At 29.7% G+C, this 11,531-nt stretch overlaps 2 protein-coding genes across 3 annotated transcripts; both read left to right on the top strand.

Annotated features, from left to right (window-relative positions):
• Positions 1–418: 418 nt before the first annotated feature.
• LOC100305823 (uncharacterized) lies at positions 419–950 on the top strand. The gene has a single exon (XM_003527412.5). It carries the CDS (start codon positions 527–529, stop codon positions 785–787), a length of 261 nt encoding a protein of 86 aa, XP_003527460.1. The 5' UTR covers positions 419–526; the 3' UTR covers positions 788–950.
• Positions 951–6,931: 5,981 nt separating this feature from the next.
• Positions 6,932–10,097, top strand: LOC100820576 (vesicle-associated protein 4-2). 2 transcript variants are annotated; one of them, XM_003527411.5, is made up of 7 exons: positions 6,934–7,477; positions 7,993–8,063; positions 8,646–8,727; positions 8,820–8,938; positions 9,047–9,124; positions 9,467–9,586; positions 9,735–10,097. In XM_003527411.5, exons 1-7 carry the CDS (start codon positions 7,192–7,194, stop codon positions 9,792–9,794), a joined length of 816 nt encoding a protein of 271 aa, XP_003527459.1. In that variant the 5' UTR covers positions 6,934–7,191; the 3' UTR covers positions 9,795–10,097. The 2 variants fall into 2 exon arrangements, with proteins under 2 accessions (XP_014632301.1, XP_003527459.1); XM_014776815.3 differs by lacking the exon at positions 7,993–8,063 and having other exon boundaries at positions 6,932–7,477.
• The last annotated feature ends 1,434 nt before the right edge of the window (positions 10,098–11,531 follow it).

The raw sequence follows: 11,531 nt of genomic DNA, 5'->3' as shown, positions 1-11,531 counted from the left end.
TGTTAGTTTTGGTTTCATAAATTTAAAAAGTGGGATCAAATTTGACTTAAAATAAAATGAATTAAACCTATTTTATAAACTAGAAAAGCTAATTAAACTTTTAGATTAAAAAATCAAATTAAACTTAATAAATAAATTAAGAGACTAAAAGAATAATTTAGAAGGAGAAAAAAAGAAGCTGAAGACGTTATTTAAGCCAAACATAAAATATAAAAATCAAAGTTAACTTGGTGTTGGTGGAACTTATCTTTGGTTTTCCAACCAAAGGTGTCACTAGCAAATACACGTGTTCCTATAATCCCAGGATGCATGTAACGATCATAGCCCATTGTCTTTTAAAAAACCACCACTTTACTTCCCCTGGTTTTGCAACTTTTCCCATGTGCTTCTCTCTATATAATAAAGACCACCTTCATTTCATTTCCTCATTCATTCAACTAAAAGCAAGAACAATTACTTTAGTGTTTTCTCTTGTCACATAAAAGTCATCTAAGAAGAATTACAAGATCATCATCACAATAACAAGATGAGTTCAGGAATTAGAGCATGGAGTGTGGCAGCAAGTGTTGGAATTGTGGAGGCCTTGAAAGACCAAGGCATATGCAGGTGGAATCATGCCTTAAGATCAGCTCAACACCATCTCAAAAACCATGTTGGCTCATTCTCTCAGGCTAACAAGCTTTCTTCTTCTGCTATGATATCCACAACACTAAAACATGAGAAGGCAAATCAATCAGAAGAGTCTTTGAGAACTGTCATGTACTTAAGCTGCTGGGGTCCCAACTAGATATCATAAGCCCAACAACAAAATATTCTTTTCTCTTTTCAATTCTAGGAATCAAGCAAGCTTAATTAGTCTCAAATGATGATGAGTATTGAAAGAATATTGCTTGTCTTTATGGCAGTCATTATGTAAATTTTGATATTGATAGTGTTGAGCTGTTGCCAAATTTTATTTGTAGTGTTCTTTATGGTAAAGATTGGCAAATAACTCGTTTATCAATTGTGATTAACTCGTGTACTTACAGAAGGCTCTTTTTCATTCATTTCAGCAATCTTACTCAAGATATGTTAAAGATTGGCAAGTAACACGGTTATCAATTGTAATTGTAAGTTCATTAATTAAAAGACAGAACATCACAAACTATTCGGTTTGATTTTCATGTATAAAAAAAAATTTGATAACTTTATGCCTTTATATTTTATAAATCTTTGGATAAATTGCATTTCCACACCTTAAATTTAAATGATATGGTATTCGAAACCTCTTTTTTTTTTCTTATCCTTACGCAATCATCCTCAATTAGTCAAATTAGGAAAGGCTAGTCACAAATTAAAAACAAAATCTGTGTTGACAAAATAGATACGTAATGTTACGTTCTTATATAAATTTTTTGAAAATAAAACTGAATCAAGTAAAATATAAAAAGAAGAAGAAGAATAGAACAATTCGACGTAAATTCAAAGAAAATGTAATTTTCCGTAATAACTAACAAATTATTTTATAAAAGTGATTACAGCCATATAAATTTCTAGTTGAGGGTAAAATTGTCCCTTTTCAAATTCTCCTTGTATTATCTTGTTAGTAAATAATATGCAGGTTTGATTTTCAATTTTTTTTTCTTGGCTCGTTAATATGTAAATTTTACTGTAATTTTGTTTTACCAAAATAAAAATCTCCTTGTAATCATCAAACTCGTCATGGCAAAGTTCCTCGCAAATAGATTCCCTGACCCTATTGATTGTCAAATTCTAACAAGGAGATGGTATTGGTAGGGTCCAAGCTTTGAAGGAACTGGTTATGTTACTTAGTGTTATTGTTCAATATACTTATTTACTTGCATTGTTTTTCTTTTTATATCTCTATAAAATCTAATTCTTTCCTTAACACTACCTATATTGATTGTACTGGTTATGTAAGGTCTCCGCATAATTAAATGTCAAATAATATGTAAGGGTAATTTAGTCTTATTATATGTTGATTTTATATTTTCTTTTGTCTCTTATACATTCGGACTTCACCTTTTTGTTGAATAGAGCTAAATCTCTTCATCTTTAATTTTACATTCTCTTTCTCTCTTTTTTTTTCCTTCTGTGTTTATATTTGTATTGTTAACATGATATCCAGAACAAGTTCGATTTAAATCACAACTTTCATAAATCCAATTGTTAGTTATCTATAGTACAATTCGCATAGTTTGCATTTCACTAGACAATAATTTTTCAATTTTGCACATTTGCTCAGTATTGAATCATGATGATTTTTGGACAGTAAGTTTAATACACGTGATTTTCTTTGTTTTATACGGTTGGATCGTCAAAAGAAGATATAAAGAGGGAGAAACATTATTCACATAAGCAATTGTGTTTGGGGGGTTTTCACCTTCTTGTTCCTATTTGTGAACATTTGCGATAGTCATTCACAATAGAAAATAGAAACTATTCGAGAACCCATTTGCAGTTTTTCGTTGACATTATGTGAAGCTCTGCACCTAGGGTTTTGCACAAATCAATTTTTTTGTTCAATTTGTTGTTCTTTACTTGTGAGTGTTAGCAGTGATTGGTGAAAGGGGTGATTATCTTCGATCTATTAGTGTACAATTGAATGGGCAAAATTATTCTTATTGGAGTTATGTGTTGTGAAACTTTTTGAAAGACAAGAGGATGTGAGGATATGTATCTAGAGCCTTTGTTAAACCAATAAATAAATAGGACGAAAAATATGAAACAAAGTTAAAATCTTGGGAAGCTATTGATGGATTGATAAGTGCACTAATTCGTCTTAAAGTTAAAGCGAAAATCCGAGTATCGAACCTACAAGGACTTTGTTTGTACTTAAGTAGATAAATATTTTATTAATAAAAGAGGTTAAAGAAAATTGATTTGAAAAGATTATGAAAAACAATAATTTAAATTGACAGAAAATTAAATTAAACAAAAGGAAAAATTGAACAAGAATTTGAATTAATTAATTAAAAACATAAAGGAAAAGAAAAGTCAATTATTATAGAAGTTAAATTCGGAAGATGAGAATGTTGGGAACTTAACCTACCAGAGCTACTATTTGATGTTTTCTCTCTTTATAATTATTCTAATTTACACTTACATCTTCTAGTATACTTTAACTTCGGTTCCTCACATGAAAAAGCCTAATTTATCTATTTTCTTTCTCAAATTCCTTTGTAGAGCTAAAATAGTAAATTACGTTAAGAATAGATATGTACAACAGGCTAAACAAATATCAATTTATCCCTAGTGATGACTTTATTTAGATACTTTTTCCCAATTCTATTAAAAAATAACGTCTCTCAACGTTATCCCTGAAACTTACTATGCAAATGGATGATCAAGCCACAAGCAATAAAATTACACACAAAAAAAGATAATGCAAATGTAATATTCATAAATAGATAAGAAGAGAAATTACATCAAGAGTACTTGACCGTCAAGTTTCCAACAAAGGGAGTTTAATCTCTCATAGTCATGGGAGACTTTACAATTACAAGAGAAAAATATTTAGTGAAATGAAATAAGATAAGGAAAGGGGATAGAGGGAAGGAATAACCTCTAATGATTACTTCTCCTTCTTCTAGCCTTTCACTTCTGGGTGTTTTTTCTTCTATTTTATTCTTTTATAGGTATAGATTAACTTAGTGCTAAGGAGACTTCTCGTGCTAAGTCCGTCTTTACTTTCCTGAATTAGTCTGTTTTTCTTAATTAGTCATATTTTTTCTTGGTTTCCTTAATTAATCCTATTTTTCTTAATTATTCTGCTTTTTTTAGGCTTTATTTTACTCACTACGTATTATAAATTCATTACTTTTAATATTCTTTGCACCAAAACTTAAATGATGTTAATTTAACAATTATTAGTTAAAAAAAAGAATTAGGGGAGAAAAATTACAAATTTCTATATAATTCAATCTCAAAATATACTCATAATTAACCGTTATTAGAAACAAATAATTTAAAGATGTTCACTTGGATCAACAACTCTGAATTGTAATCAATAGGGATTCAACTCACATAATATGAAACATGAGAAGATGTTTGTGATCACTTGACAAGATGACTTTGAAGGATTCTGTAGAACGAAATTGCACCGCAATCTCCTTTCAAGTGTTCATTTTGTGGTTAATGAGTTATTAGCTTAAGAGACTCCACTTAAGTTTCAAACTAAAAAAAAAAAAGAAATTTTGCTCACTCCCAATCAATCTATTTTTGCAGTATCTTCTAAAAAAAGGTTTGGTCCAATTTTTGTTATTTTTCTTATTTGTAAGGGTAGTTTAATCTTATTATTTGTTGACTTTATATTTTCCTTTATCTCTTGTGCATTTAGATTTGTCTTTTTGTTGAATTGAGTTAAATCTCTTTATCTTCCTTTTTTTGCACTCCTTTTCTCCTTCTTGTTTTCTCTTTGTTTATATTTGGATTTTTAACATTCAAGTAGTTATCCTTAAAAGAAAATTTCAAGTAGTTATTAAGTTATGTATTGTGTGAATTTATTTTATTAGATCTCAAATTAAAATTAATTTTTAAAATCATTTAAAAGCAAATTAAAAAACTGAATATGACTTTTTTGCCTAAAAATCTATCCCAACCGAGAACATACTCATATATAAAGAGAAAAAGTAACTTTTTTTATTGCAAAGACTGTTGGATTATTCCATGGCAGATTACTGGTAGAGCTTGAAATAATTGCCAATTCATAATGAATTTTATAAATCTAGAACAAAAGAGATAAAGATGCCGTTGTGCAAGAGGGCCACATGGGAGGACCAGTTTGTTTTCCAGTGTTGTCATTCTTAATGACACCACCAACTTGTAATGTCCTAACATCATAGCTTATCATGGCATTTTGAAATAGTCTCTAAGCCTAAAGAAAAAACCTTTCATCTATCTATCTGTTCTTTTCAAGCACAGTGCGATTCGATCAAATCGAGGGATAAGAAAAGAAGAGTGAGATGTCAATTTGGTAAAAGCATATATCCAAGGCTTTTTCTATTTTCCCCATATTTGCTCACCTTTTGTGGTTTAGATTTCAAGCCAAGTCGATTATCGACACTGATTTCGTTGTTGTTCTTATCTTATTTGCTTTTTGCTAAAAGGGTCCAAGCCATAAAACAAGCAACCTTTTTCTATGTTACTGTTTACCAATTGAGTTGAGTGTGCAATTAGCAAAATAGAGAATGAAAAATTAAAAAAAAATCATAATAACCAAAAACATGTGGATACAATCATACAACTTTGTTGTTGCAATTGTTGAATCATTTTGTGGACAATTACAGAACAATTTGAGTAGCGCAGATTCGAAGGCGAATAAAAAAAAGAAAACAAAGATTCTCAAATAATACTTTGGGATACAAATTCAGTAATTACTTGGGAAATTAAAAGGTGGGGATGCCAAATCTTAAGTGAAATCTCAAAAAGAAGTTGCAAATGATTGCATAGAGGGTAGAATCCAACCAACTGTAAAGCCCGGGAACCCACACACAGTTGGACCTCAAAGGCATATATCAAATACAGAAAACTCACATCACTCAAATCTGAGTCCTTCAAGAAGTGTTTAGGAATGAAATGGGAAATGTGAAGAAAAAAAAAAAATACTACCATTTATTTTTTATGAAGAGTTTAAAGGAAAATTTCAGGGAAAGTGAAATGCTATACCCAAAATCGGATATTCAGCAATTGAAGATTAGATGGCATTCAATAAATTCCATATTCTCATGCTTTAATTGCCTTTCCACACCAATTATTATAACCAGCAAATACTCATACATTCTAGGTTTTTTTTTTGAAGAAAATTCTACGGTTGTTTATTCAATACATATGATTATATAAATATAAAAATTATAAATTGTAAAATATTAAAAATTTTATTATATTCATGATAAAAATATAAATTAAAATATAAAAACCAAGTAACATTTAAGATTATTAACATAGTTAAATCATAGAAACAAAAATAAATTATTCCAAGTATGACTTTATAAATTTTGTTATGTATGATTATTTTTTTGTTCTTCACATGTCTTTTTCTTTAGAGGTAATCTTATTGAAGTATAATCATTTATTAAATGTGACACCTCTATTAACAAAAATTCAAACTTTAATTTGGTGTGAAAAACTAACATTTCTATTAAACTCAACATTTGGTATAGTTGAATGATATAAATGAGGAGTATTTATAAACCAACCCAATTCATAAAATCCTTTAAAAAAACCAATCCAATTTAATCTAATACAAATTGAACACGCACGCACATACATACATACATACATATATATATATATATATATATATATATATATATACAAATTTATGATATTACTCATATTTAAATTTTTATTTCTTATCAATTTATAAAATTATCACATAATTTATGCTTATTAATGAAAAATGTATTTAGTTAGAGATATTTTTAGTAATTATTTGAAAACAGGTACATAAATATAATTATTATTTAGTTGTATAAATTTATTTTTAATAGTATATATTTAAAGAATTACATTACTATTAGTGATATAATGACTTATATAGATAAGATATTTTTATTATTATATTATATATTTTATTATTTTTAATATTTTCCTCAAAGATATACAAAAGTAAGAATAAAACTAACAACTGATCCAAATTGTGTTTAAAATGGATTGGATCGAGATAGATTCAAATTTTAATCCGAACCAATCCGAAGGATAAATTAAGAAAATTAAAATGATTGCAACATATGAGTTTTCCTTGATTCAATCTACTTTGTAAACACTCCTATTTGTTATTTTTTTTGGGTGCATAGTAGCACTCCCAACATAAACAGATGATTCTAATTTAATTATACAAAAAATATTATTATTTAGATTTTTATAATTATAAAAAATTGCCCAATTTCCCTGTGCTGCCAAATTACCTCAATCATAAAGGTACTAAGAACCACCATTTTGGACAAAACATGAAAAAGTTGTAAGTCACAAACAACGAAAGGTCACGTTCAATCTTCGTTTTGCTGCTGAGGCAAACTACGTAAAAGAGCTTTCATAAGCAAAGACAACCCAAGAAGGGTATCTGATCTGATACAACACTTAGTGCCAAAAATCCACCTTCACCCACAAAACAAAACACAAATCTAAAGCTTCAAACTTTGGCATCAATCCAGCGACCCAGTTGCCGGAAGTCCCATTTTCCGGCGAAGAATGGCGGTGGAGAGTGACAAAGTGGGTTCTGATGGGAAAGTTTGGAGCTTTTGCAGCATGCCATTTTGGCAAACAACTCATGCTTCTTCATCTTCTTCTTCAACAACAACAACAATACCAACAACTTCTTCTATGCATCATAGTGTTCACCATCAGAGCCAGATTCTTCAGTCTCTTGATAGATCCACTCATCAACCTTCCACCACTGTCTCTTCTGTGGCTAAATCTCTTCTCCCCACAAGGAGAAGGCTCCGTCTTGATCCTCCCAACAAGCTCTACTTTCCTTGTATGTCTCTCATTATTAATCTTTTTGCTTTTTTTTTAGCATCAGTAATCTGTTTTGTGTTTTTGTTTCATTAACTAATTCAAAGTGTGGTTTGTTGTATCTTGTTTCCATTTGATTGCTTGAGAGTGGATTGGTCATGACTAATGTGCCCATTGTGAGTTTAGTTTTTGGTTAAATTATTCATTTGGCCCCTATAATTGTCTCCTTATAAGAGAAAACTAAAAGTTTTAATCTCTACACATGGATAAAAGTTAAAGTTTTGGTCTTGCTAAGTCCAGAGAAGAATTTCTAGTAGTGTAAAACCATTTCAAAAACTTTCTAGCTGTGACCCCTACCAAAATAGTATGTGTAGGGACTAAAAATGAGGATGAGTATAAGGACTAAATGAATGGTTTAACCATATTTTTTTGTGTGTGCTTTGTTGTAATGCATAGGAAGAACATGGATGTGTGGAGTTTGCACTGGATGTTGGTTTTGTCTCTTGTCTGATATGATCTGTGACCTTTGTTTTGAAGATGAACCTGGTAAGCAAGTTAGGAGCGCCATCGCAATTAAAAACACTTGCAAGTCTCATGTAGCTTTCAAGGTGCGGTGCATATGGCTACTATTGTTTTATTCTTGTGTTATTGGATTCAGAAAGTGGTATTTGACTAGTAGCTTTGTCATGTTACACATAAGATAAAATTGGAGACTGATTGTGCTTAGTTAGTTTGGCCGTGTTGGAAATTTAGAATGTTGCCGACACTATAGTCAATTTGTGTTGACATTCTTGGGAAACATTTAGCTTTGATTCAACTTTCTACAATGACGAAATGTGAGGTCAAAAGTGTCTTAGCTGGACTGCTTCTCCAACTGTGGCAAGACTGGAGAAACATTTCTTTAGAGAAACTAGAATATTTCTTAAAAATTAACAGTTTTCATTAAAATTTTAAAACAGATTCAAACTCTTGTGAAATTTTGCTATAATTAGGTGATATTTGGATAGATAAAAAGTTTAACATTTTGCACATGATTATCTTCATATTTGGTGTCCCTGCTTTTATTTTGTAGTATAAGTACTTCTATTGTTGTGTATTGACTTTAGTGAAATAATTATACCATCTTGTTGCTTGTTCTATTTATCCTCCGTTGAGGCTACTACTAATAGTGTTGTTTTCTTTTGTCTTAGTTTCAAACAACTGCACCCAAGAGTTGTTATATGCGCCCTCCGGGTGGTATTCTTGCTCCTGGTGAAAGTATAATTGCAACTGGTAATTAATCCTTCTAAACTAGTGTTAAACACAAATAGGTGAATGCTTGCAAGTTGGGGAATTCTCTGACAATTGTGTCATGTATTTGGCAGTGTTTAAGTTTGTGGAGCCACCAGAGAACAATGAGAAACCAATTGATCAGAAAAGCAGGGTTAAGTTTAAAATCATGAGCTTAAAAGTGAAAGGCGAAATGGACTATGTACCAGAACTGGTAATGTATTAATGTCCCTTTTGCATGGTGTCTGGCATCACTCTTCATACTTCATCGATAATGCTTTTAAATACTGATTACAGTTGTGTCATGTAATCCATCATGCAGTTTGATGAGCAAAGGGATCATGTAGCAGACGAGCAAATTTTGCGTGTCATTTTTCTGGACCCTGAACGCCCTAGCCCTGTAAGATTAATAATTAGAAAAATTAAAATTAGTGACCGGAAAAATTCAAACATAAATGTTAAATAAACCATAACTAAAGTTTAATGATCCCAAAATTAGCAAGGGAAAAACAAATTTTCCGTCACCAAATGTAGTTACTAATTCATTATAGTAGTTAAATGTCTAAAATTTCCCGAGCGAAAACTCAAGTAGTTTTACATAGTAGGTTGTGCTTGATCATACATTATGAACTGTAACAACAATCAGTTACCATTAAATTTGTTGCACCTCATATCATACTGTTTGTAAACTGAACTGTCAGTACTAATTATCTTCTCCAATTTGAAACATGGTTTCTCAAAGGCTTTGGATAAGCTTAAACGGCAGCTAGCTGAGGCTGAGGCTGCATTGGAAGCAAGAAAGAAGCCCCCGGAGGAGACAGGTCCTCGAGTTGCTGGTGAAGGACTTGTTATAGATGAATGGGTCAGACATATTAATCAAGTTTTTCTTTTTCTCTCATTTTGGTTTAGTTTGTATTGGAATTTCATGTTCTCATTTCATTTCATCTCATTCACATTTCAAGTTCTCATTTCATTTTATCTCATTCGTATTCATTGCTTTTTGTGTGTAGAAAGAAAGAAGAGAAAGATACCTGGCCAGGCAGCAGGTTGAAGTGGTAGATTCAGTGTAAAATATTTCTTTTTATTTTTTTGGTTGTGTCCTTAATGTTCTCCCATTTGTATGTCCAGAAATTGAATTCCTTGGCCACTGCATATGTCAAATGTGGTTGAGTGACCTAGTAAAAGTTCCCTAAATAGATATTGTGAAGGCATTTCTTTGTTCTATTTAGGTAGCATGTTTGTCGTGTTTAGATTCGATTGAATCAATGATTGGTGGTACTAAATTATGCTTCTGTATCAGCTCTTATAATTTGTAGATGGATATCTACAAATGTAATTGATCTTTCCATAGTTGATGTTTTACTTTCACGCAACTATTGCTGTGGATTGGTTTGCCCCAGATTTTATTTTGGTGATTGGTGAACTGTAGCATCTCTAGTCTAAACAAACATGTTACACAAATATACAAATGTGGGTGGGGGAATAGCAAGAAGCTATGCTCTTTTACATCAAAAAAATTGGTGGTATGTGTCAATTTTGGAAAGAATAAAATTTTGGGGTAATATTTTAGTTTTTTGTTATTTTAAAAGAGAAAATAGGATATGCACAGACATAAAATAATTTTATATTATTATTTAATTATAACTCATTCAATTATTTTAAAAGTTATATCAATGATAATTTATTATTGGACGATAAGATAAAATTACTTTAGGTCTTTAGCATCATCATTAAACTCATTTTAAAATATAAGCTGAAAATTTACATTGATGAATAGTGCCATCATTTAATGTTAGTTTTTAATAGGCAAGTCATTTAAGGGAAACTTTAATTTCAATTAAAAATTCATATAAAAATATTTGAAAAGCACATTTCCATTAGAAATTCATATAAAAATATTTAAAAGGCACTACAACTGTAAAAATATTCAATTGCGATAAGTATATTGAGGGAAGGTGATAACTAATAATTTTACACGGCTGACTGCCTTGAGTCATTAAACTGCTGGAATAAAGGTTTCTCTTCTTACAATACTTCCTATCTCAAAATATTTTTACTAAAATATTCTTACTTTTTTTCTTAATTTAATAAATACGTTATTAAGTCATTTACGACAACAATATTTATTAGAGAACAAAATTAAAATAAATATTTAAATATTTCATTAAAAAGTGTAAAAAATAGTTAATTTGATTTTTTTAAAATATTAAAACTATAGTTATTTTAGGACGAAATAAGTACCTATTTTCATGGAATTATGTGAGAGTGTGTCTAACCTTATGGATCTTGATGTATTAAATTCTTTTTTCCTTCTCAATAAATGAGAAGTTTTTGTAAAAAAGAAACTATAAATTTAATAGATGTGTGCTGTAAAAAAAATATACTATCAAGCAATTAAAAATTATTTTTGGTACAAGTTTTCAAATAATTATTATAAAAATTAAATTTTTTTATCATATATCATGTTTTTTAAAAGTCTATCAGTGACAGTATATTATGTGAGCATAATTAAATATAACTATATAAGTTAGCTTTCTAATTGTATGGAGGCAAGTGAAATAATACATTTAAAGGAATTATTTATCATACCTTCTTAAAAATTGTCATATAACCAAAGAATGTGAGGGATAAAATAAGGACAAGTGATGTGAGAGAGAGATAAAACTTGAAAAAGTAACATTTTAATTGATTAAAATATTATTAAATAAATTATTGAATATGTGAATTAACTGATATAATCATGTAAAAAATATATATATAAAATTATTTCAACATCACATAATCGCAGTATCTTGATTTGAGTTATA

Source organism: Glycine max, chromosome 6 (assembly GCF_000004515.6).
Source record: "Glycine max cultivar Williams 82 chromosome 6, Glycine_max_v4.0, whole genome shotgun sequence".
NCBI classification, from domain to species: domain Eukaryota; kingdom Viridiplantae; phylum Streptophyta; class Magnoliopsida; order Fabales; family Fabaceae; genus Glycine; species Glycine max.
Note: the sequence above shows the minus strand (reverse complement) of the source record. Positions and strands in the feature narration are given on the sequence as shown.